Source organism: Rana temporaria, chromosome 1 (genome assembly GCF_905171775.1).
Source record: "Rana temporaria chromosome 1, aRanTem1.1, whole genome shotgun sequence".
In the NCBI taxonomy this organism is placed as follows: Eukaryota; Metazoa; Chordata; class Amphibia; order Anura; family Ranidae; genus Rana; species Rana temporaria.
The window spans coordinates 500,082,512-500,110,104 of NC_053489.1; the positions used below are offsets into that span (position 1 = coordinate 500,082,512).

Sequence of the window (27,593 nt, forward strand, 5' to 3'; positions counted from 1 at the left end):
TTTTAGCGGATCGGGTCAGATGTCAGTGGACATGTCACCACTGACATCCGACGCTCCATAGAGAAGAATGGAGCGGCCGTTCCGGTCCGCCGAATTTTTTTTACAGGCGGACCTGAACGGTCTGGTAGTGTAAAAGGGGCCCAAGAATCCTTTTTACAGCAGCTAATTGTTTCTCGTTCTCAGAACTTGTATTTCGTGTTTTTTTTTTTTTCTGAACAAGGAGTTGGATTGAATGAGTGACTTAATTTTGTGTGTCCCTTTTTAGGTTGCCAGAAGTATTCCTGTGCAAGCCATGAAACGTTCAAGACTACCCAGTAGTAGTGAAGATTCAGATGACAATGCTAGTAAGTTTGGTTACTTATTTTTTTTAATGGTAATTCCATATTTTTTTTTATATTGGATTCTTTTTAGGTAATAGCCTTTTACCAATTGGTAGTGATGTGTTTTAAAGGTGTCGCAATGTCTAAACATTTTTTACCTTAATGCATTCCTTGCATTAAGGTAAATGTTTATATGTCAACATCGCCCCCTTTCTTTTACCTGACACCCCTTTCGGTCCAATGCCCCTCACTTCCGAGTCTCGCAGGCTTTGCTGGGGTATGGTGAACCCTTGGCTCCCAGTGCTATCAATCGAAGCCAGTGACGACGGAGCGGGGGGTGGGGCTGAATCTGTGTCAATGGACACAGCAGAGGGAAGCAGCTTCCCATGGGGGGCAATCGACAGAGGGGGCCAGAAACGTGCCAGCGGGGGACCTGAAAAGAGGAGGATCCTGGCCGCTCTGTGTGATTCCATTGCACAGATTAGGCAAGTATAGAGATGTTCGTTTGTGTGTTTGTGTGTTTGTGTGTGTGTGTGTGTGTGTGTGTGTGTGTGGTGTGTTGTTTTTTTTTTTGTTTTGTTTTTTCCTTCCCTTTTAACCACTTAAGGACCACCCCATGTACATATACGTCCACAATATGGCACGTACAGGCACATGGGCGTATAGGTACGTCCTCGCCTATTAGCGGGTGGGGGGTCCGATCGGGACCCCCCCCGCTACATGCGGAGGTCGGGTCCGCTCGGGGAGCGATCCGGGACCACGGCGCGGCTATTTGTTTATAGCCGCTCCGTCGCGATCGCTCCCCGGAGCTGAAGAACGAGGAGAGCCGTGTGTAAACACGGCTTCCCCGTCCTTCACTATGGCGGCGCATCGATCGCGTCATTCCCTTTATAGGGAAGACACGATCGATGACGTCATTCCTACAGCCACACCCCCAAACAGTTGTAAACACATACTAGGTGCACCCTAACTCCTACAGCGCCACCTGTGGTTAACTCCCAAACTGCAACTGTCATTTTCACAATAAAGAATGCAATTTAAATGCATTTTTTGCTGTGAAAATGACAATGGTCCCAAAAATGTGTCAAAATTGTCCGAAGTATCCGCCATAATGTCGCAGTCACGAAAAAAATTGCTGATCGCCGCCATTAGTAGTAAAAAAAAAATAAAAAATAAAAATGCAATAAAACTATCCCCTATTTTGTAAACACTATAAATTTTGCGCAAACCAATCGATAAACGCTTATTGCGATTTTTTTTTTTACTAAAAATAGGTAGAAGAATACGTATCGGCCTAAACTGAGGAAAAAAAGTTTTTATATATGTTTTTGGGGGATATTTATTACAGCAAAAAGTAAAAAATATTGCTTTTTTTTCAAAATTGTCGCTCTATTTTTGTTTATAGCGCAAAAACTAAAAACCGCAGATGTGATCAAATACCACCAAAAGAAAGCTCTATTTGTGGGGAAAAAAGGACGCCAATTTTGTTTGGGAGCCACGTCGCACGACCGCGCAATTGTCTGTTAAAGCGACGCAGTCCCGAACTGTAAAAACACCTTGGGTCTTTAGGCTGCATATTGGTCCGGGGCTTAAGTGGTTAAACTAACTCCAGACAATCGGATTAATACATGGTTGTATAATAAATGTTAGCGCTGCATGGTTCTGTGAAAAAAATGAGAATCATCATTTTTTTTTTTTTTGCTTAGAATAAAGCGTGTTTTCAGGTTTGCCATTTTTTTTGCACAGGTGATTTGATTAGTTTCACTGCCTGAGGCTGGGTTCACACTACTACACTACTTTCATCCTACTTTGCTCTGTGTTCAATGTTTCCCTATGAGAGCGTCTTAACTGGTCCTACACAAGTCGGTCCGACTTTGAAAATACTCCCTGTACTACTTTTGGTCCTACATTGATCCTACTTCAGGCCCATTGAATATCATTGAAGTCGGACCAAAGTAGTATCCTGTTCATGAAAGTAGGATGGATGTAGGACCAATGTAGGATAAATGTAGGACCAATGTAGCAGAGCAAAGTAGGATGAAAGTAGTGTGAACCCAGCCTTAGGCTGGGTTCACACTACTACACTACTTTCATCCTACTTTGCTCTGCTACATCGGTCCTACATTTATCCTACATTGGTCCTACATCCATCCTACTTTCATGAACAGGATACTACTTTGGTCCGACTTCAATGACATTCAATGGGCTGAAGTAGGATCAATGTAGGACCAAAAGTAGTACAGGGAGTTTTTTCAAAGTCGGACCGACTTGTGTAGGACCAGTTAAGACGGCTCTCATAGGGAAACATTGAACACAGAGCAAAGTAGGATGAAAGTAGTGTAGTAGTGTGAACCCAGCCTCAGTAGTTACCACAGCTGTTTCATCTGAGGGAAATCCTGAAAACATGACCTGTTGGGGCACCTTGAGGCCTGGAGTTGAGAAACGCGGCTCTAGGGAAATGTAGTAACTCCAGTCCTCGAGTACACCCAACAGGTCATGTGTTTTTTTTTTTTTTTCAGGTTTTCCATTATTTTGCACAGGTGATTTGATCAGTCTAAAAGCCCTTTCACACTGGGGCGGTAGGGGCATAGGCGGTAAAGTGCCGCTATTTTTAGTGGCACTTTACCGTTGTTTTCGCAGCGCTATTTGGCCACTAGCCGCTGAGAGAGGGTTAAAGCCATCCGGAAAGCGCTGCTTTGCTGGCGCAGCTCATTGATTTCAATGGGCAGGGGCACTCTAGGAGCAGTGTATTTACCTCTCCTACAGCGCCTCAAAGATGCGACCGTCAGGCCTTTTTTTTTTTTTTTTTTTTTTTTTTTTTTTTTTTACCGTCCTGTCAGTGCACCACTCCAGTGTGAAAGCCCTCGGGCTTTCACATAAGTGAAAGGAGTGGCTCTTTCAGGGCGCTTTGCAGGCGCTATTTTTAGCGTTGTAGCGCCTGCAAAGCGCCTCAGTGTGAAATGTTCTAACTGTCATAGTAATTACCGCAGCTGTTTCATCTAAGGAAAATCATGAGAACGTGACCTGTTGGGGGTACTTGAAGACTGAAGTTGAGAAACCTTGCTCTAGGGCCTCCAAAAACGTGAAGAATGGCCAGGAAAAATAGATGTATGATATATGCCAGGGGTCGTCAACCCCCGGCCGTGGCCCTTCTGCAGGCGGGCGGCCGCCAAGAGACATGCTGGGCTGCCGGCATGAGAGCGCTGGGTGGATGGAAGAAGTGGGCGGGCAAGCAGAGATATCATCTCTCTCCACCCCCCTGCATCGCCGATCTTCCGCCCTCAAAGCCAGTGCTCTGTCTCAGTGTTGGAGGTTAGGCCTCGCCTCTCTCCTGCAGCTCCTCGCTGGGAAAACTTAGAGTCCTTGTTCAGCGGCGCAGATTGCTGGCCCCCCCGGACAGCTAAGCAGGAATTTGCAGAAAGGTGGAGCCAGAGTGACAGATGGAGGAGTCCTGGACCCCTCTCTCTGCCAGGTGATACTGCTGCAGCATGAGGGAGACACCCTGCTACATCTAGAAGGGTGATCCCACAGAGATGTGACGTTAACAGTGACAGATGAGCTGTGTGTGGGGGAGTACAGGTGAGGTGTGCTGGGACTTGTAGTTCACCCCCTCAGCTGTCTTCATGATATACCACAAGGGGCGCTCCACTCACTCTCCATCTAGTGACGGGCAACGTGGCAATCCACATCTTCAAGAAAGAGAGTCGCCGCTCTAGGTGGGTCTGCTATATGGTCACACGTTTAAAGCAGGATTCCAAGGGTGCTGGCAGTGCACTGGGCAAGCATGAAAAGTAGATGAAAGATGGATAGCCGCACTCCAAAAAAAAACGTGCAGGTTGTCTTTTATTTAAATGAACGGCAAATACATCACCAAATCATAAAACGGGAACAGGGGAATGAATAGCCAGTGCTTATTCATGGTTTACATGTTAGCCATGAATAAGCACTGGCTGTTCCCCTGTTCCTGTTTTATGATTTGGTGATGTATTTGCTGTTCATTTAAATAAAAGACAACCTGCACGTTTTTTTTGGAGTTCGGCTATCCATCTTTCATCTACTTTACAATCCACATCTTGTGGCAGTAAGCATGGCAGGTGATGTGGAAAGTGTCAATCCACATCTTGTGGCAGGTGAGGTGGCAAGTGACTATCCACATCTGGTAGCAGGCGACAGTGGCAAGTGACACGCTCAGGGCTTCCACTGATTCTACATTATGGCAAGTTGAACCATTTAATTTATTACTACAATGTAATAGAAATAATGCGTTTCAGTCACCCTGACACCATATCAACCTTGGTGCCGTGATGATTGAAGCGCCAAAACCAGCCATTGCCTGCTTTTTTTTTTTTTTTTTTTTTACACTGTAATGTTTACCAGCTTATTTCATTAAACATAAGGTTTGCTTGACCCCTTGTATTCACACAGTCATTCCATTGTACTCTGTATTTTCCCTTTCTTTTTCCCTTCTTGGGTGGCTTTAAAAATCCAAACCTTGCCATTTCGATTTTGTTTGCTTGTGGTTATTTTGGAATGGATATTTTTTACCATGCAGTTGGTTAAAATTGTAATCCATGGCAAACTTTTAAAACATGGGACTATTTTTAGGTATAGTCTCCCAACTTGCTTTAATCAGTAAATTTTAAACCCTACTCTGATATGCAGAGGATTCCAACTACTGTGCTTGTAGAGCGAACCGCTTACTTTGGCAGTATGGCCTTGCAGGCTCTGTTTGTTCACCTGTCATGGATTGACTGAAATCCTGACAGTGGCAAGTGGGCAGGCACAGGTGGCCTCGCTGCGTACAACAGTGTGTTGTGACAATCCTTGTTAATGAACAGGACAGAAGAATTTATTGTGGGACTATGTAGTCTGGAGTTGTCTTGAAGGTCTGAAAAATGTACGCTTTGAAAAGGCCTTGCATCCCCTTGACAATCCAGCTCCCCCCCCCCCCCCCCCCCCCCGAAACAATTTCTTTCTTTTTTTTTTTGTACTATATACAAACTGTAGCACTATTATCTGGTTGATTGCAAAACGAAACCATGTTGCAGTCAGCCAGTTCAGTTTGAAAGTCTTTCTGTTGCATTCTTTTAACCACTTGACCATATGGAAGGTTTTACCCCCTTCACAACCAAGGCACTTTTTGCTATCCAGCACTGTGCTACTTTCAACTGGCAATTGCGTGGTCATGAAACACTGTACACAAATTTTTTTTTTTCCGCATATTAATAGATTATATCTATTTGTTTTTACTTTTGATCATTTTCATCCAATTCATTAATACACCCTGCTGCTCTGCTGGGTGTGGTTGTGCTTCACTATTTGAATTTTGCAAGACCTTTATATTCATTTTAAATGATTAATGTAAAAAAAAGGAATTATAACGGTCATTTTCGGCTAAGCACATGCTGAATTTTGGGTTGCGGCACCAAAATTTCCATTCGGCGCACCTCTACTTTCAGCCCATTTCCTGCCCTCTGCCTAGGAATCCTAGGAAATTGAAGTAGTTGTATATCATTATGTGCTGCTGCTGTTTTTTACTTTATGATCTTCAGCACTTGTGCAGCATGTGTGACATCTGTGAAGAAACACGGCTTGATACGCACCAGACTTCAATTAGCAGAGGTGGCGTGGTCACTGTGGTTGGAGGCAGGTTGAACCTTTTCTATTAATAATGCAAAACACTGCTATAGAGAGACTAATGTAGAGACATCTGTAGTCCTCACAGACCAGCGTATACCATACTCCCTCTACACTGGATGTTATGTCTAGTCTTAGTCTCAATGACATTTGACAGCATGTTACAATGTGAGTGATCTTTTCCCACAAGTGGGCCCTTCCTAAAAAAGGTCAGTATTCCACATGCTGTCAGTGGTTTAGCCTGAACCAAAGGACATGTTTTATAGGCAGCTTATTGATTTCATCCTAGCATTCATCTTCTGCAACTGTCTGCCATTCTGCAAAAATGCTCTAACTGCCAGAATACTCTGTCTTGATGTAGGCCATTGTTCATGGGTTTTAGTAGTGTCCCTTCTCTGGGCAAACTACTTTCTTGCCTACAACACTTGGATCATTGGTGCTCTTTCACACTGATGGCTGGGGACCGGTAAAAACAGGCAGTTGAGCCATGGGTTTTACCGCAAATAGCTAAAGTTGCTCTGCAGAGCTCCGAGAAGAGCCATGAGAGCTGATTGGAGGGAAGGGACACACAGGAACAGAGCCGCCGCTGTCAATCAGACTTTTTGCTGGAGCTCCCTCCCCATCACCCTTTTTCTTTTGGTGTCAGAAAAACTTGTCATAAGTGACTTGTTCTGCTACCCCCTTTTTCATGCATATCGGTGTGGAGCAAGGCTGTGTGTGTTTCAATTTGGAACTCTTACATTATTATCCTGGACATTTGAAATGGATAATTGACAATATTATGTCCTCTCATGGTAAGAAATTAATCTTATGGGATATTAAGCTAGTGAGGATTAAACTATAAGGCTGCTTTCACACTGGGGTGCAGGGTCTGTTAGCAGTAAAGCGCTGCTAGTTTTAGTGGCACTTTACCGCTTTTTAAGCGGCACTTTGTCTGCTAGGGGGAAGATTTTAACCCCCAAGAAGGGGTTAAGAGCGCTTCCAAATCTCTCTTCATTCGTTCCAATGGGCAGGAGCGATGTAGGAGTGCTCCCAAACCACCCCAAAGATGCTTCTTGTAGGACCATTTTCCCGTCCGGCAAGCACACCACCCCAGTGAGAAACCACTCAGGCTTTCACACTGGGGAGGCATGAGAGGCGCTTTTCAGGTGCTATTTTTAGCTGGAAAATGCCTCGTGTGAAAAGGGGTCTAAGGGCACTTTATTCTTGGGGGTGCTTTTTTTTTTTTTTTTTTTTTTTTTTTTTTTTTTTTTTTTCTTCTCCCTCTCCAGCTACTGCTGGTGGGTTTGTAATTGGCCAGTTCTAGTTTCAGTGGTAGCGTGTTTTTTTTTTTTTTTTTTTTTTTATCTGCAATTTGTGAATAAAGTTTAGGTTTTATACTCTGGTGACCTGGGAGACAACTTCGTATCATAAGTTCTAACAAGTGGTCTATGGAGGATCTTCCAATTTGGAAGTAGAGGTAGAGCCTTAGTGCCGGTGATCTGCCGTGCTGGTTCCAGGTGTCCTGGAAGTTCCAGCGCATGCGCAAACTGATGCGCTGAGCTGGTTCCAGCTATCGGGAAAGTTCCTTCAAGCTCTGCGCAGGTGCAAACTTGCTGACGGAAATCCCCGAACGGCGGCCGGCATCCAGGGCGACGTGGATTTTGAGGTAAGTGGCCAGTCGGCCTCACGTCCTCGCTGCGCTCGGACGGCTCGCTTCGCTCTCTCGGCCTCCTGGCTCTTTTTTTAACATCCTCCAATCCACGGGGATGTTAAAGAAAGAGCCTGGATGCCGGGCGAGGTTCGGGGATTTCCGTCGGGAAGGTTGCGCCTGCGCAGTCAGTGAAGGAACTTCCCCCACAGTGGAACATTGAGGACAATACACCGGTTCACACGGGGGCAAACCTGACTTGCAGCGCGACTTGCAAGGCGATTTTGAGACGACTTCAGGGTGACTTACAATGCAACTTAAAGTTGCCTATAAGGACAAGCAACTTTGGCTGTGGCCAATCGCAGCATAATCAGCTCTATGGGAGGGAGGGGTTTGCCTGGGAAAACTATTTTTTCTTCTTCATGTAAAGTCCCTTCAATATAGATGGAGATCTAACTTGGAGTCGACGTCAATTAAAATTAATGGGTACAAGTTGCCTTGAAGTAGTACAGGAACTTTTTCTGAGGTCGGAGCAACTTCAGTAGTGTCCATTAAGACGGCTCTCATTCACTTATATGGCATTTATGTCCAGCAACATGAGGTCTGACAAGTCGGATACCAAGTCGCTGTAGTGTGAACCGGCACTTGGTCAGGTTTTTTATCCTTAACATTTTATCATTAAATTATGTTCTTGGCTTCTTCCTGTTGCTGCTGCCTTCTATCAACATTTAGTTCCAGCTCCTTTTGACTTTCTGAATGGGCACACCTAATGATTGGTGCATTACCAGCAAGAGGCAAAAAGCATCTTGAGCAACTTTCTAAATGGCCACACCTAATGATTGGTGCATCACCAGCAAGAGGCAAATGGCAGCTTGAGCTATGTATGGCAAGGCTCAGAATAAAAGCAGAATCTGGTTAGAATGGTGTAAGTTGTGGTTCACACCTTTGTTGGGTCTATAGATGCAGAGGCAAGATTTTTCCCTACCCATCAACCTGGCAGAGACTATCCAGACTTGCATTTTTAGCAATGCTGCCATTTTCTCTGCCCAAAATGAACTCCAGGATTTTGTACATACAATTCACTAGATAGGATACATAATTCTGCATCCTCTAGTGGAACTTGTAATGTATGGAGAAACTATTTATATTTGGTCTAAGTTGACCTATTATAGCCTTGATGTGGGCAAGTAAGATTTCCCTGCTGGACCGAAATAAAGACTTGGCTGGGCACTGAACCCTGTCCTTTTCCATCCTTAAAGAAGCAAGCCTTTTTGGGAGCAGTTACTTTTCTAAATCGCTTGCCAATCTCGCAGCAGATAATCCTCCATGTGGTTCATCTCTCTCCAGGTACTTATTTTGTTTTTCTGTGTTGTGACTTTTAACTGCAGCTCTGTCTTTGACAGGATGTCTACAGGGAACTGGCTGCCAGCGGCCGTAGTTACCAATAGAATTAAATAAGCCTGAATCAAAATCTGCTCACTAAGGCATCAGTGCTGATAGAAGCCAGAAAAACTGTAGAGTATAATGTGAATTCTACATGTTTACCGCGATGATTAGCTGCACAAAGAATGCCTTGAAAAGTGCCCACAGATGTCTCGAAAGTCAGGAATGCTGTTTAGCTCTGACATGAATAGCGTTTTACCAGAAGTCATCTGAAGTTTGCCAAAACAGATCTACATACAGTAGTGCTTTATGCCTCTGTTGGGCAAAGCATTTAAATATCTTGCTGAAAAACCTAATTCAGATATTTAATATAGTGTGTGTGTGTGTGTGTGTGTGTGTGTGTGTGTGTGTGTGTATATAGCATAGACAATACAAACATGTTTATGGTTGCTATGAAGGCATTCCTATGTTTATGTGCTCAGTTTCTTTTATTAGTATGTTTGCATTCTTTTATTGGACTGAACATTTAAAAGGCATGCATACACATGACTGTTGTATGATACAAATGACGCTCTTCTGCAGGACAAGCAAGACCGTGCGCTAGGACACCATAGTTTGGGGGGAACAAAATGCACTAGCTTATGTCCTCTCTCCTTTAAAGAGGTTGGAAACCCCCGTGAAGAAGAAAAAAAACCTGCCACACAAAGGCATGCATATTGCATACTAGCTCATTATGAAATGCTTGCCTAAAATGAAGCCCTGCAGCAGCGCCTGCACTCTGCTGACATGGTCGACACCTTCCCTGGTGTTTCTTGCGGGTTTGCGGGCTCCTGCACTGTGATTGGTTGGAGCCCTCTATAGAGCATGTTCAAGGGTTGTCCTCTCCTCCCCTTGCTTTAACAATTAGTAAATCACTGACTTGACACAAGCTTGCAGCATTAACACAGTAAAGGAAAGGTTGGAACTTTTGGCATTGATTTAATTGCTGTCTATGCCCTCCTGTCCCAGTGGTGCCTGCACCCCTGTGTTTTTTTTTTTTTTTATGGGGGTCAGAGCGACGGTAAGTGCAAAAAATCTCTTCTGTGTCACCATAATACTGACCAGTATCTTCTGTTTGTCTTCTTTAGTAGGGAGAGCCTGAATGAGCTGCCTGATGTCTGGCTCTATCCCTGCTCCTGTGTCTGTATTGCATACCTGTACCTCTCCATTGGTAGCTGTATAGGCAGATATAGAGGGCTCTACTTCCACTACTCGAGCCGGTGCCCCGGTCTGTATCGAGGAGACAGCCGACTCCTGTAGTGATACTTCCGAAGTGGTTCCCGTGTCAAGACCATGCTGGCGTCTGCAGGCTGCATCATATCCCTTTTAACTGTCAAGTGATGTAGGAATGGCTGGGAGCAGAGCTTTTTTTCTCAGAAAATAGGTGCAGGAACTCAACCACGACCCCGTTCAGATTTCAAAAACAGTAGACGGGTCTTAAAGGGGCATTAAATACCAGGATTGCATTACATACAGAGTGCAGAGTTCAGGGGGGTTACACACAGACTGCAGAGCTGTCACTTGTAAACACAGAAACCAAACTTCTGTTTTTACAAGTGATTGTGGTGAGCAAGCGCCAAAGGGTCTGAGCCAAAGGTGGTGGAACTGAGTTCCCCCTGAAAAAAAGCCCTGGCTGGGAGTATTACAGCACTCCTGTGCTCTTCCCCCGCCTCGGATTCATCTGTGAAGAGAACACCCCTCCAAAGTGCCAAACACTATTGAATGTGAGCATTTGCCCTCAAGTCGGTTATGATGACAAACTGCAGTCAGTTCGAGACCCTGATGAGGACGATAAGTATGCAGATGAGCTTCCCTGAGATGGTTTCTGACTGCAGAAATTCTTTGGTTATGCAAACCAATTGTTGCAGCAGCTGTCCAGGTGGATGGTCTTAGACTATCTTGGAGGTGAAGACGCTAGATGTGGAGGTCCTTGGCTGATCTGGTTACTTGGTCTGCGGTTGTGAGACCAGTTGGATGTACTGCCAAATTCTCTGAAACTCCTTTGGAGAAGGCTTATGGTAAAGGCTTATGGTAAAGAAAGGAACTTGGTAAAGAAAGGAACTATCAATTAAAGGGCAGCAGCTCTGGTGGACATTAATGCAGTCAGTATGACAATTGCACGCTCCCTCAAAACTTGCGACATCTGTGGCATTGTGCTATGTGATAAAACTGCACATTTTAGAGTGGCCTTTATTGTGGCCAGCCTAAGGCACACCTGTACAATAATCATGCTGTCTTAATCAGCGTTCCATTGACATTTCTGCAAAAACCCACACAAATGTCTGAGATCGGTGCCGAAATAGGGACTGTCATGCACCCTCATTCCCGCAGCTCAGTGTGGGCCAGGGCTTATCCAAAAAACATGTTCAAGGATAAGTTCACATTTCTCCTTGCGCTTTTTTTCTTGGAAAGCTTCATCACTTGCTAGTATGTAGATTTCAGACTGAGAAGACACAGGAAGGAATTCATCATCTATATTGTAAAGTGCTGCGTAAACTGTTGGCGCTATATAAATCCTGTATTATTATTATTATTATTATTATTATTTATTATAATAATCATCTGACCTCATTATCACACATGTGGCTGCCTTTCCCCCTTCCAGCAGATGGCTAAAGCCCGCTTCCACAGCTGCACATTTTTCCAATGCAATAAATCAATCGTTACTGTCCTTACTAAATAGAGAAGAAAAAAAAATGCTTTCTTAATTTCATCTTGCATAGATCATTCATTTGGCATTTTGAAGTGTGCAGAAGTTCAGATCTGATAACAGCCTATATGGAGAAGAGCTTTAGTATTTGAAACGGGAGTGTGTCCTGGGTTCTGTAAAGCTTGCCATACATTATACAAATCTGTACAATCAACTATGTAGTGCAAGGGCCTGTCTGATTGGTTAGAGAGTGATTGGATAGATGGGTGTGCACTCCTATTATATTGTTTTGGCAAATCTAAAGAAGGTTGTACAATCAGATTGTATAGTATATGACCACCTTTTATACACTTAAAATGAATTGGTTGTGATTTTGGTGCACACAAAAGCAAATGTGCATTTTGCCACGTGACAAACGCCGCAAAATGTGCAGAAAAGCCTGTGTACCCCACAACGCGCCAAAATGTCCCATGAGCTACCTTGCCCCATGTCGTGCAGTCCATTGAAATCAACATTCTGCCATATGTGCCTCACTGAATAAACTAGCCAAAAAACATAAGCTCCAACTACTCTACAGTGAGGGGGGGGAGGAGATTTGATGTTACATGGCCCCGTCCATCGTGCCTTTTGATGCAGTGAAGTTGTCCCGTCTCCTTAGCAGACACCCCCAAAGCATAATGTTTCCACCCCCATGTTTGATAGTGGGGATGGTGTTCTTGGACATAGACAGCATTCCTACTCCAAAGGCGTTGAGTTGATGCCAAAAGGGTTGATATTTGGTTTTATATGACCATAACACTTTTTCACCCAGTTCGCCTCTGAATCATTCGGATGTTCATTAGCAAACTTCAGACTGGCCTGTACATGTGCTTTCTTGAGCAGGGAAACCTTGCGAACACTGCAGGATTTCAGTCCTTCACGGCGTAGTGTATTACCAATTGTTTTCTTGGTGACTATGGTCCCAGCTCTCGAGATCAATGACAAGATTCTCCCGTGTAGTTCTGGGCTGATTTTTCACCGTTTTCTTGATCGTTGAAACACCACGAGGTGAGATCTTGCATGGAGCCCCAGACTGATGGAGATTGACAGTTATTTTGTTAATTCCATTTGCGAATCGCAAAAACGGTCATCCTCTCACCAAGCTGCTTGGTGATGGTCTTGTAGCCCATGTCTACAATCTTGTCCCTGAAATCCTTGGACAGCTCTTTGGTCTTGGCCCTGGTGGAGAGGTTGTAATCGGATTGCTTGCTTCTGTAGACAGTCTTTTTATACAGGTAACAAGCTGAGATAGGAGCACTCCCTTTTAAGAGTGCTCATAATCTCAGCTAGTTATCTGTATAGAAGACACCTGGGAGCCAGAAATCTTGCTGATTTTATGGGGGATCAAATACTTGTTACACATTAAAATGCAAATCAAATTATAACTTTTTTTAAATGTGTTTTTTTCTAGAAGTTTTCCTTTCTGTTTCTCACTGTTTAAAATAAACCTACCATTAAAATTAGACTGATCATTTTTGTCCGTGGATAAATGTTAAAAATCAGCAAAATATAAAATACTTTTTTCCCTTCCACTGTAAGGTGTAAATAGGGCCTGAAAGTGAAATTTGTGTGTTTACACAAGAACAATGATGCTCCATTCACATCTGTGTGTTTTTTCAAATGCATGGCAAACCGCACAGGAAATGTGCGTTTTGGCATGTATCAGAAATGCTGCAAATGTGCACCATGCTTGTGATTTAATTACACGTTTAAAGGCATCTCAAGTGCGGCAAACGGACCATGCTCCGCCCCAACAAAAGTTCTGGAGCAATTGTTGTGCAAGTTCACTTGAATGGGCTGCCCTATGTGTGATAAGTGGAAATGCTCCAAAACACCCAAAACAAACGCATGCAATAATGTAAATGTTTGCTACATGTAAATGTGAATGAGTGGTGAACATACCCCATCATGCCCTCTTCTGTGATGCAACAAATAAGTGAAGGCTCCTAGGAAATGACCTACAAGAAGTGAATGCTGAGACCATCTACACCACGTGATGTGGCCAACCAATGGCCCGCAAAGCCCTGATGTAGCCTGTGACCTCTTGCTCTGGAATGGCGGGTTGACAAGCAAAAAAATGACTTTTTAGAACCACAATAAGGGCTTGAAAATAGTCTTTGAAAAATAGTGATGCAAATTTTGTTTCGCTCCTGATGTGTGGTTTTTATCGTTTTTGTATCATTTTCCTTCTTTCTTTAATTATTATTTTTTTTTTTTTCTTAGGCCTCTCTACATCTTGGTCACAAAATTCAAGGTCTCTCCATGGCAGAAGCTCAAAGCATGAAGACCACAAACCTTCAGAGGTATTTTGGATCTCGGTAGTTTTTGTGTATTTGACACCCTATGTTAAAGAAAAGAGCCAGATGCCGTGGACTAGGCCGAAGCCGTGCCTGCACGCAGCTCCTCAGAACCAGCGCGGTGTCATCCCAAAAAAAATAAAAAAATGCTTTTGAATCGTAAATCGAGATTTTTATTTAAAAAAAATCGCCCAGCTCTAGCTGTTAAAAGGATGGGCTTCTAAGAGTTTTCAAAACCTCCTATATGCATAAGGCCTAAAGACTGCAGGGGCAGAAAAGTACTTGTTGATCTGGCAGAAATGCACTCGGCTCCTAATATATCCTGTGGACTGACAACCTAGTTCCTTCACTGAGGCGGTGTCAGCCCTTTACAGTTGTCTTTTGCGTAATAACGGAACACCTCCACAGCATTGGTGGTGGTGGTGGTGGTGGTGGGGGGGGGGGGGAGAGTGGTTTTGTAGCCCAAGATAAAAAGTGGGAGCGCTGATTAGACTCATTAAAATATAATGATTGTAAGTGAACAGGATGGCTGTGACTTTCTGACCGAGATCAACAGGTATTTTATCTTTAAAAGTGGAACAAAACTCATCGATGGTCACTTCGCTTAACGGTCCAACACCCAAGCAGTCCCTCGCCATCTTCTCCCCTGCTTCTTCCGGGTGCAGTCTTTGGCCATCTTTGCTTACGCAGGATCATGTCACTCCAGTACATGCTCAGGAGCACAATCATTGTGGCAGGCACTGTGCCAGAATGTATACTGAGCTGCACATGTGCACCCTAGTGTACATTCTACAGAAGACCATGAGCAGGTATGGTTTTTTACTGCAGAAGAGTATATGAATGTGAGTTAGGGACATTGTATGCATGTGTGTGTGTGTATGTATATATGTATGTGTGTAATTATATATATATATATATATATATATATATATATATATATATATATATATATATATATATATATAAAATATGTGTGTGTATATATATATATATATATATTCTACAATATCCATTTAAACATTGGTACAATCTTTTATCTTCTGCCTACATTCCAGTGACTAGTTGTGAAATGGATGCCAAGTAAGGCTTCCTAAATATACAGGATATTGATAGTAAACAAATGGTTTTATTCACAATTGTACATATTTTACAAAAAAATGAAATCTTAAATTAAAATATACAGTTCCAATGATTGTCACCATATAAGTAAATACATGAAGAACCTTCTTTACACCCGACGCGTTTCGGGGTAACCTTCTTCAGGGGTGTGTAGAGAAGGATGATGAATATTTCATTGGATACAATTTTTTTTTTTTATTTTTTTTTTTTTTTTTAAAGAATTTAAAATATAAATGGCACGCTGGGTTCAATCAATTAGGTTGCCAGTCAAACAAATGGGTATCCGGATATACAATTAATGCAACTGCACATTCACATTGCACATTCAATAATGCACATGCACAGTGCTACACTTTTATATTTTATTGCACTATTACAATTCTTGTCTGATTGTAGTGTTTTAGCAGCTATATTTTGTTTTTGGCGCAATATTTGATTTTTAATTTTGATCTTAACATATGCCTCTAAACGTCAACATAGAATAAGGCTGCATTTACACTTGTGGGACTTGACACCAATGTTGCATGTGAAGTAATTTGCCATGTTTTCCAAAGTTAACCATTTATAAAGTTTCAGCAACTTCAAAGTTCGTTCATGCACTACTTTGGTCTGACTTTCATGCAACTTGAGGGCTTTGGACTTCAATGTTAACTTTCAGAAGTTGCATGAAAAAGTTGTTCCTGAATGTTCTACAGTGCAACAATTGTCTATTATAACTAGTCAAAGTCCTATCCAAGTTGCACCCATCCAAAGTTGCATTCCAAAGTCAGCACAAATTTGTAGTTGTACAAGTGTGCATGGAGCGTAACCATAGGCGTGCGCACATAGGGTGTAAGGTGTGCCTGGGCACACCCTAATCACCCTGTACTATGCAGATTCCCCCGGCTGCAGAGAAAGGGACTGGGGAATCTCTGTCCTCAGTCCCTTACATTGTCTCAAAAACTAGACATCAGGGGTCTGTTAAGACCACTGATATTTCACCAAAGCCCCCAAACAGGGCTCCTAAAAATAAAAAATAAAAATAATATAAAAAAAATAATAAAAATAAAATTGTAAAAAAATAATAATAATACAAATAAAGATAAACTACTGACACCGATCTCTGCCCTGCTGACTTGCCCACTGCCATATATGGTATTACACACGCATGTGTGTTTGAGCTTTGGTGTGCACACCCTAATGCAATAGGCTGCGCACACCTATGAGCGTAACATTGAACTGCTTTTTACAGGAAAAACTCCCGGTGTTTAAGTCCAGTGTGCATGGACCTTCAATAGGTACTTGGAATAGTTAAGTGGTTTAAAGAGTAAATCTACTGAAAATCCAGATTTCAGTGTTTGGTAGTTGCTAAAGTATTAAAAAGCCTAAAAGTTTACGATGTCTGTATGGGACACTATTGGTAAGACCTATGTTGTTAATTACTTGGGTTTACAGTTGTGCTGTCAGTTAAGATGAACCCTGACTCCCCCTGCTGGATTTGTATTTGCTTTATTTTATGGAGAAAGTAGCAGGAGATGCTGAAAAATGCAGCTATGGGCAGAAACTTGCTAAACTTCACCTATAATTAAAGCTAATCTCCCCCTTTTGGCAACCTTCCTTCACTATTCAAGTTAAACATTTCAATATTAGAAAAAATACTGCGCTTGTTCTAAAAAAAAAAAGTGATAAGCTGCGACTAAAAATTTATACTACATCAAACAAACTATAATTAGGGAAAAAAAGTTGCGCTAATAATGTACATTTTAAATGTGATACACTGAAGCCAGCGTAAATAAGTGCAAACAATAAATATAGTGACTGTAAATAAAACTGTGAGCATCAATATATATCAAATGAGTGAAAAGATGAAATCGGTGCACAATTATGGAGCATATTCGCTATAGAGTCCAAAAAAGATTGGTGGTAAATTTAGGAAGAATGTTCATAGAGGATAATCTCCCAGGTGAAAAGGGTCCCAAAAGCAATCCAAGGAAATAGTGATGAGAGAAGCACTTCCACCAAGGTCAAACACTGCCTCTTACCAAAAATGAATGATCTCTAAATTATAGGAGATCAAAAACGGCGTGCAAGATGGTATCCTTGGACGTATCTCCAACCCGGGACAATCAAATGATAGATGGTCTCAATCAATATGCCAGCAAGGAATATAAATGGGTAGGAAGAAGGAACTCGCATAGTATAAAATCCTTTGGTTTAATATATAGTAAAAACAGATGTACACTTACATCAGGTTAGTAGACATAAACCATCTTCAATAAAAAGCAAGCCGGCTGGCTTCCCAAACATGCAGCCCGTATCTTCCGGGTCTGATCACTGAGCGCAGTGACGTCAGAACGTCGCCTCCCTACGGTTCGTCTCGAAGGGGACGTGGTCACGGGATACAGGCGGCGTTCTGAATTGGACCTGAATCGCGGTGATTCAGAACGCCGCCTGTATCCCGTGACCACGTTCCCTTCGAGACGAAACGTAGGGAGGCGACATTTTGACATCACCACGCTCAGTGATCAGACCCGGAAGATACGGGCTGCATGTTTGGGGAGCCGGCCGGCTTGCTTTTTATTGAAGATGCTTTATGTCTACTGACCTGATGTAAGTGTACATCTGTTTTTACTATATAAAACCAAAGGATTTTATACTATGCGAGTTCCTTCTTCCTTGCTGGCATATTAATTGAGACCATCTATCATTTAATTGTCCCGGGTTGGAGATACGTCCAAGGATACCATCTTGCACGCTGTTTTTGATCTCCTATAATTTTGAGATCATTCATTTTTGGTAAGAGGCAGTGTTTGACCTTGGTGGAAGTGCTTCTCTCATCACTATTTCCTTGGATTGCTTTTGGGACCCTTTTCACCTGGGAGATTACCCTCTATGAACATTCTTTCTAAATTTACCGCCAATCTTTTTTGGACTCTATAGCAAATATGCTCTATTCATAATTGTGCACTGATTTTTCATCTTTTCACTCATTTGATATAGATTGATGCTCAGTTTTATTTACAGTCACTATATTTATTGTTTGCACTTATTTACGCTGGCTTTGGTGTATCACATTTAAAATGTACATTATTAGGTAACTTTTTTCCATTTATAAACCTTTTAATATACTTACCTTAAAGTGATTTGTAAAGTCTCATATCTTATTAAAAATAACAAACGTTGCAGTGCTCTGTTGCAGTGGATTAGCATAGAGCAGCCCAGATCCTCATCTTCTTGGGTCCCTCTTCAGCTCTCCTCGCCCCTCCCTGTTGGGTGCCCCCACAACAAGCCACTTGCTACGGGGGCACCTGAGTCACAGCTCTGTGTCCATTCAGACACGGAGCTGCAGCCCACCCCCTTTCTATTCTCATTGGCTGACTGACTTTGACAGCTAAGTGAACCAATGGCGCTGCACTGCTGTTTCAGCTAATGAGGGGAGTCCCGGATGGCCGAGACATTCCTACAACATCGCTGGAGCTACAGGGGACCTCAGGTAAGTATTGGGGGGGGGGTCTGAGGGTGGCTGCTGCACACAGAAGGCATGGAGTTCATTGAGATAAAAAAAACCTTCTGACTTTACAACCACTTTAAACACCATCATTGCTCACGGGACACAGAGCCTTAATTACTTAATTGTTTATGTAGTCACCACATGTGATTGGACACTGGTAAACCCAATTAAACTTTAGTTCCTCCCCTATATTACCCCTCCAAAATGTAGGAGTACCTCCGTTTTTTTTTGTGCCAGTGTCTAAGGTGATAATCACGTTGAACATATGCTAAGAAGAAACAAGCTCTTTTGATGGTTTTCTGCGGAGGCCTAGGAGCTATAACCGTATCCATACCTTGTGCTGATGGCAAAAGCTTAAATTGATGGTACCTGGGCCTTGTGTAAAGAAGAAACAAGGTTTGCCTGTAATGTCTCTCTGCGGAGGTCTGGGATGCAGACTTTGGTGTACTAATACAACTGTGCCATGAAAAGTTACTGGCAGAGTCTTCTACAGGTTATTGTACATCATGGGACACAGAGCGGCATAGTAATAACTATGTGGGTTATAGAGCCTACCTTCAGGTGATGGACACTGGCAATCAAAGACGGGAAGTTCCCTCCCTATATAACCTCTCCCACACAGGGAGTACCTCGGTTTTTTCGCCAGTGTCTTAGGTGTTGGTCATGTTTGTGAAAGCTCTTGCTTATGGAGTCCCCCTGGGGACTGGAGCAGGCCAAGAATCCGGATCCGTTCAAGGTGCTTCATAGCCAAAGTGAACGGTACCCGGGCCTCGGTTAGAAGAACAAGGTTTGGCCTATAATGCTTCTCCCCAGTCCTTTTCCACGACTAAAGGTTTTCTGCTGCCAGGGTGCTATATAGGTCCAGGGGAGTGGTGTTCCTGTCCATGAACCCCGGTCCCTGAAGGTCTTTGACAATACCCACGGTGAGGGGTGAAGATTGGGCCTCTTGCTTAAGCAACACCCTGCATCGTGGAGAGGTAAGTGGAGGTTCCTACGGGACTTGGTCCGACAGTAGGTCCTTCAATTTTTTCGGGGTCTATGGGTGGCCTGTATTATGCTGCTATGCATGGGCAATGTTAACCACTATGCCTAGAGTAGAAAGGATGGATGCTAATTTACCCATATTGATATCCCCCCTGCTGATGTCCACACATGCTGTTGGGTTGAATGTGAGTAAAACTATGTACCTGTAATGTTTTTCTTCTTTCAGCCTGGGTTAAGTGTTGCTGAGTCCTGCATGGTGTCCTGGAGCTTTGCTCCCCTCTCTTCCTGCTAGCCTCCATCGGCCTGGGGTGTGCGTGGCGCTGGCGTGCCCGTATAGCACGTGGGCCGGTATGGCGCGCGTTCCTATGGCGTAGTGGGCGTGCGAGGCAGGAGGGCGGGACGTCTTTGGACGCCGCTCAGGTTTAAACTGGAAGGTTTTCTGTTTGTAGATGGGACACAGGAGTGCGGTATCTCCTATAGTTACTTTTGTGAGCAGGTGACTGGCGTGGACTCAGCAGGGAGCAGCTCTCCAAAAGTGAAGACTTTCCTTAACCCCGAACACATTGTTCCTCAGCAGGTTGTATCCGGTATCAGTCTTTGTAGCTCTAGCAACAGTCACCAGCCCAGTGGGTGTCCCTGTAGCAGTCCTTGACAGTAAGGGCATGGCTCCCAAGGGGTCAGGGACGGCTAAGACCGCAAAAATGCTAAAAAGCAAAGGGGCTCCCCCTCGGGCTCGGAGGATCTCGGCCAGACCTCTATGGCGCCATTGTTCCCTGAGACACCAGAGTTTGGTCCTCAGGTTGAGCCATTAGGTTCACTGGGGGCTACAGCCGCGTCAGCCCAAGCGCCCCCTGTTTGTTACAAAGGAGGCATTGGCTTCTACCATTGGGGGGGTTAGAACAAGGGTTGACGGCATTAATTGCAGCCGCTCTGCCGGTGAAGAAACGGGCTAGGTCCCCCTCTCCTGGAGTGCAATCTCTAGAGCGGGATGATTACTCCTCTGATGAGGCGGGCCAGGAAGGTGAGGATCTAGAGGCAGTGTCGGAAGATTCAACTCTAGAAGAACCTTTCTCAGTCACTCAAGCTGAGAGGCTTTGGATCCAGTCCTTAACGGATATGGTGCGTTTAGCTTTTAAGCTACCCCGGCCGGTACCGGCAGTGAGCGCAGTCTCTTCTTTGGGATCCTTAAGGGCTCCACAATCGGGGGTCGGTTTTTCCGATCCATCCCCTGTTAGAGAATCTGATGTATCAGGATTGGGGTCACCCGGATAGGCTCTATGTCCTTCTTAAAAGGTTTACGGTTCTCTATCTGATAGAGAGTTTCACTAAGAAGTGGACGGTCCCCGCAGTTGATGCGGCGGTGTCATGCGTTAATAAAAGCCTTACCTGCCCTGTGGAGAATGTCCAAATGTTTAAAGACACAGCGGACAAGCGGTTGGTAACTTTGCTAAAAGCAGCCTTTACCACAGTGGGGGCAGTAATCCAGCCAGCTATTGCAGCTATAGGGGTCTGCCAGGCTTTAAAGGACCAGACAAGACAGGTCCTAAGGGATATTCCGGCCCAACAGGCTCAGGATTTGGCTGACCTCCCAAGAGCCCTATGCTTTGCTGTGGATGCCATCTATCCAACAGGCTTCTCGGCTCTCGCTAGCATTAGTTCATATGCGGAGGCTCTTGTGGTTAAAGAATTGGTCAGCCGAGACACCCTGCAAGAAGCTCCTAGCAGGGTTTCCCTTTCATGGCGAAAGGTTGTTTGAGGATCTGGATAAGTTTATCCAAAAGATCTCGAGTGGAAAGAGTACCTTGTTGCCAGTAAAGAAGAGGGTTCGGGGCCCCACGTTCAAACGCCCTCCCTCTCCAACCCCAGGGGCTTCAACGTCTCGCCAATATCGACGGCCGCCAGGTCGATCAGGCGGGGGGAGTAAACCACAGGGTCAGACTCCAGATAACAGGAGACCATGGACCCATAAGTCAAGCAAGCCGGACCCTAAGGCGTCCCTTTGAAGGGGCGCCCCCACTCTCTCGGGTGGGGGGAAGGCTCCAGTTTTTTTCGGAGGTCTGGAAAGAGAAGGTCCCCGACAAATGGGTCCTCTCTGCAATCTCTTCAGGTTACCGATTGGAGTTGCAAGCGTTCCCCCCTCCTCGTTTTTTGGTCTGAAATATGCCAAAAGGCCTAGGAAAGGCGCTCTCTCCTGGCAGCCCTAGATCGGCTTCTAGACCAGGGGGTGATCGTGGAGGTACCAGTACAAGATCAAGGCCAGGGATATTATTCAAATCTTTTCATCATCCCCAAGCCAAATGGCGACGTCAGGCCAATATTGGACCTGAATCGTTATTTGAACATCTGCACTTTCCGGACTTCCTAGCATCCATCGACATAAGGGATGCATACCTTCACGTTCCTATTTTTCCAGGTCATCCCAGGTACCTACGCTTTGCGATAGGTCACCGTCCATTTCCAGTTTGTGGCTCTCCCCTTCGGGTTAGCCACGGCTCCCAGAGTGTTTCCAAAGATCTTGGCACCACTATTGGCCAACTTAAGGACCCAGGGGATCTCGGTGTTGGCTTATCTGGATGATCTCTTGTTAATGGATCATTCAGCCCTCGGTTTAAGGAGAGCGGTGCGCATAACGCTTCAGTATCTCCAATCACTCGGCTGGGTCATAAACGAGGGCGATTCGGCCTTACAGCCAACAAGGCAGTTGGAGTATCTCGGCATGTTGTTCGATACCGAGAGCCGAAAGATTTTCCTACCACAACCAAAGATAAACGCTATAAGGGAGTTGATTCAGTTGGTCCTAAGCAAAGGGAGACCATCCATTCACCTCTGTATGCGGCTTTTGGGGAAGATGGTGGCCACGTTCGAGGCAGTACCCTACGCACAGTTCCATACAAGGAAACTGCAGGCAGCCATCCTGACGGCTTGAAACAAGAACCCTCAAGCATTGGACTACCCCATGTCTCTCTCACCTCTGGTCCGGCAGAGTCTTTGTTTGTGGATGGCCCCCCAAAATCTCCAGAAAGAGTCTTCAGCCCGGTCGTTTGGAAAATTAGTAACGACGGACGCCAGCCTGACAGGCTGGGAAGCAGTGATGGGGAACCTAGCCCAGCAGGGAAGGTGGTCAGTGTCAGAGGACTCTCTGCCCATCAACCAATTGGAGATCCGGGCAATCCGGCTGGCTCTGAGTGCTTGGACATCAGAGCTACGAGGGTGTCCAGTCAGAGTTCAATCGGACAACTCCACGGCCGTGGCATACATAAACCATCAAGGGGGCACAAGAAGGCGATCAGCCCAGAGAGAGGTCGATCAGATCCTCACATGGGCAGAAACGCATGTGCCATGCATTTCGGCAATATTTATCCCCGGGGTCGAATTGGCAGGCGGATTACCTCAGCCACAGATCTCTCCAGGGGAATTGTGCCTCCATCCTCAGGTATTCCAAGAGATTTGCAGCAGGTGGGGGACTCCGGATGTAGATCTTTTTAGCATCCAGGTTCAATGCGAGGATCGACAGATTTGTGTCCCGCACAAGGGACCCGTTGGCGTGCCAGATGGATGCACTGGTGTGCCCGTGGGACCAGTTCTCCTTGATTTACGCCTTCCCACCTGTGCGTCTCTTACCCCGGCTCCTTCGCAGGATTTGGATAGAAGGCAAACCGGTAATCCTGATAGCTCCGGCATGGCCCAGAAGAGCGTTGTTCACGCTAATCGTAAGGATGGCAATAGGGGATCCATGGCCCCTTCCTCTTCGGCCAGATCTTCTGACTCGGGGTCTGATATTCCACCCTTTCTTACGGTCGCTAAGTTTGACGGCTTGGCGACTGAATCCTATATCTTAGTAAGGAGAGGGCTCTCTAAGCCGGTAATCGCCACTCTGATTAATGCCAGAAAGCCTGTGTCTAGATTGATCTATTACAGGGTCTGGAGGGCTTGCGTAGCCTGGTGTGAGGCTAAAGGGTGGCACCCTCGTAAGTTTCTGGTTGGAAGGATTCTGGAATTTCTTCAACTGGGTGTTGACATGAAGTTAGCATTCAGCACCATTAAGGGGCAAATTTCAGCTTTGTCTGTGCTATTTCAGAGACCTTTAGCTACCCACTCTCTGGTTAAGTCTTTTCTACAGGGGGTCTTACAGGTTAATCCCCCAATCAGAACCCCCTTGTATCCCTGGGACCTAACCCTGGTCCTCTCGGCCTTACAGAAACGGCCTTTTGAACCTTTGAGGGAGATTCCCTTTGTTTTACTATCCAGGAAGCTGGTGTTCCTGGTAGCCATGGCTTCGGCCAGAAGAGTTTCAGAGTTGGCCGCTCTTTCTTGTCAGAAACCATATTTGGTCATCCACAAGGATAAAGTTGTGTTACGGCCTCATCCATCCTTCCTCCCAAATGTTGGTTTCAGGGTTTCATTTAAACCAAGATCTTATCCTTCCTTTTTCCCAAATCCGAGTTCGGGGAAGGAGAGGTTACTACATTTTTTGGATGTGGTAAGGGCGGTCAGGGTCTAACGTCTTATTTGTCCTGCCAGAAGGGCCAGGCAGCGTCTAAGGCCACTAGACAATCTTGCAGGCCTATGGATTGAAGGGGAAGAATTCCCCAGTATCAAAGGCTCACTCTACCAGGGCAGTGGGCGCTTCTTGGGCTGTGCATCATCAAGTCTCCATGACTCAAGTCTATAGGGCGGCGACCTGGTCGTCGGTCCACACATTTTCAAAATGTTACCAGTTGGACGTTAGAGGGCGCACGGACATAGCCTTTGGGCAGGCGGTTCTGCAGGCTGCAGTCTAGATCTCCGCGTCCGAGGGCGCCTATACGTTTGATTATTTTACTTGTTTCCCTCCCCCTCTTTTTGGCATTGCTATGGGACATCCCACATAGTTATTACTATGCCGCTCTGTGTCCCGTGATGTACGATAAAGAAAAAGGGATTTTTAATAACGGCTTACCTGTAAATTCCTTTTCTTGTAGTACATCACGGGACACAGAGCTCCCGCCCCTCTTGGGAATATTGGGCACTGTATTGCTTGCTACAAAACTGAGGTACTCCCTGTGTGGGAGGGGTTATATAGGGAGGGAACTTCCTGTCTTTGACAGTGTCCATCACCTGAAGGTAGGCTCTATAACCCACATAGTTATTACTATGCTGCTCTGTGTCCCGTGATGTACTACAAGAAAAGGATTTTACAGGTAAGCTGTTATTAAAAATCCCTTTTTTAGTAGCTTTCCTGCGGTGTGGAACTTAGTTCTTGGTAATGTCACTGTTGTGCCATATTTTCTCCACTTGATGACTGTCTTCACTGTGTTCCATGGTGTGGCTAATGCCTTTGAAATTCTTTTGTACCCTTCTCCTGACTGATACATTTTAACAATGAGATCCATCTGATGCTTTGGACGCTCTCTGCAAAAATGGCTTTTTCTGTAGGATGCGACTAAGAAAATGATAGGAACTGGAACAGCCTAACTTTGGGTTAATCAGATGCACTTGAAACTGACTCCTATTTAACATGAGTTTATGTCATTGCTTAATTCTGAACAGAGCTACATCCCCAGTTATGAGGGTGTGCACACTTATGCAACCACATTATTTTATTTGTGTGTATGTGTACATTTTTATAGCTTTACATTTATTTTAATAGTGCTTTCCTGTAATTCTTATCCAAGTCATTTTTATCCCAGGCAGCTGTTATTTGGCTCGGTGGATTAGGCCTTTACAGTTAATGTTCATTCTGATGATTGTCCTGCTAGCTTTGAAATGTTATGTATTAAAATGTTAATCACGCAACACTGTCATGCAGGTGTACCGAACAGACCTGATCACTGCCATGAAGCTGCACGACTCCTACCAGCTAAATCCAGAGGACTTTTATGTACTGGTGGATCCATGGCGGCAGGAGTGGGAGAAAGGTGTGCAAGTCCCTGTGAACCCAGAGTTAATCTTGGAGCCAGTTGCCAGGTAAGCGTATAGAGAGAACTCTTGACACAAAGCAACAATAGATGATGCACGCAGGAAATCACAAAATGATCCATTTGTTTATTTTGCATGGTGAAGCATGAACCTATAAACCATGTTTGCTCATTGAGCCTTTTTAAATGCTGGCTGTAGCCTGCTGTAATTGCCAGGTCTAATTTTTCTGATGAGCTAGAGCTGTTATATTGTATAATTTCATTCTTGGTGAGGAGATCGGACCATAAATGTAAGGCAGCAGGATATAGTAATAAGAACCACTGTTCAGCAAGGTTTTGTTTGTTGGCAATAAGGTCTTCATATATGAACCCCCAAAACAGGAACAGATGACATTATGCTGGCAAACTTCATAAGGTGCAGCATTAGCTCTGCTTTTGGTAATTGTAACATTTCAGGGAATTGTGTAACTGAAAATAATTATCAGCAGATTTAAGTTTTACCCCCTTTTTAATAGAGCTAGTTATGTTTAAGCTTATGCAAGAATCTGGATATGCAAAATTCTTAAATTTGTAAATCTGCAGGCTTAACTATGAAAGCTTTATATTTGGCCGCATGTTTAGTGACTGAGAACTCTAGACCCTGGGAGTTGAAGCAGAACTCCAGCTTTTCCTCATAACGGATGCAATGAATCACAACCCCACTGTCATTTTATTTGTATCTTATCTTATTTACCACACAAAAGCAGGTTTGTGTCGAATGTCACTCCTGGCTAACTTTCAAAGTTCTCTGACTTTCATTACCAGTCCTGATACATGTCCCATCATGCTTTGAGCCTCTGTAGTTTCAGGACAAGCTATGGGAGTCACCTGTAGCAGTTCAGGGAGTTGATGTGGGTGGGTCTGACTGCAGATCACCCTTCAGTCTGCAAAGGTGTAAATGTCATACCTGTCTTGGAGCATGCCAAAGAATAATGGCTTACTGCAAGTCTACAGAGGAAGGGCTTTTCGGAGTTTATTATGAAGAGGTTTTCTTCATATGTAAATCAATCTTTTCACAGAGCAGGGTTCTAGGAGGGTGGGATCTGAAAGGTGGGACTCTCCCTGTTCATACTGGTCGGCATATTTAACTGGGCAGGATTGACTTCTAATTGTGATTCATTGAATCCTGCACAGCTGGCTATCAGAACATGCTGTGTATGAAGGGGGTTTCCTTTTGAATGATGCTGTCAGGTGGGACTTGGGAGGTTTGGACTCTTCCTGTAGGTGTGACTGGGTGGGATTGAATGCTAATTAAGATGCATTTTCATCCCACCCACCGCCATAGCTATGAAGGAACTACAGAGGTGTCAGACTTCGGAGGGGTGTGCCTTGAGATTGAGCAGGAAATGGCTGGAAGGCCCTCAGTCTACATCGACTATACAGTGTCACATGGTACAAAGCCTCAAACCCAGAATATCAGGGGATCTGCAGACAACAGAGCAACATGGTACAGAGGTATGATCTATGCTGAGACTGATCAATTCCTTTATCATATGACAAAACCCTATAAAGTGACCCTATCGCCACAGAAATTTAGGGTTATGCAGCCACCTGCAGGAGATTGGACACTGGCAACCAGTCAGTTTTATTAACAGGTATAGAAAGGCCCTTCTGATCCCTGTGTTTTTTTTCTCTGCCTAACAGAAGCATACTTTCCCATAATTGTTTTTTTATCAGAACTAATTTTCTCAACTCGCCTTTTCAGGACAACCTTGGAGAGAGCGCCGCTCCGCCTTTTCAATTAGGAAACGCGTGCAAACCTTAAATCACTTCTCTTCCACCATGGCCTCAGTTATTGTGTTTCCTCCGCCATGGTGGAAGCGCATGCTGTTAACCTAGGGGAGCTGCACTCTCGCCAAGGCTGGAGGGAGAAGGCTTACCTTTTTTTATCTACTGTCTGGTGCAGTCGGCCATCCCAGCTCCCTCCTAGACAATCGGGAGGGGGGGGGGGGGTGTTCCGGAGTTCCGAGCCTCTTCTAGCTCAGAGGAGCATGGGCCTAATAGGAAGCAGCGTCGGGTGCCCGGGGTCCGCAGTTTGGCTCAGGTAGCTGGGCGGTTTACCGCTGCAG

At 44.6% G+C, this 27,593-nt stretch overlaps 1 protein-coding gene across 4 annotated transcripts in view; it reads left to right on the top strand.

Moving 5' to 3' along the window:
* Nucleotides 1-27,593, top strand: part of JADE1 (jade family PHD finger 1) — a 118,997-nt gene that overhangs the window by 38,838 nt on the left and 52,566 nt on the right. For all 4 annotated transcript variants that reach the window (XM_040330805.1, XM_040330813.1, XM_040330797.1 and 1 more), the window contains exons 2-4: nucleotides 266-344; nucleotides 13,922-14,001; nucleotides 25,377-25,534. In XM_040330805.1, coding sequence (XP_040186739.1) covers nucleotides 293-344; nucleotides 13,922-14,001; nucleotides 25,377-25,534 — 290 coding nt within the window. In that variant the 5' untranslated portion in view covers nucleotides 266-292. The remainder of the gene's footprint in view (nucleotides 1-265; nucleotides 345-13,921; nucleotides 14,002-25,376; nucleotides 25,535-27,593) is intronic.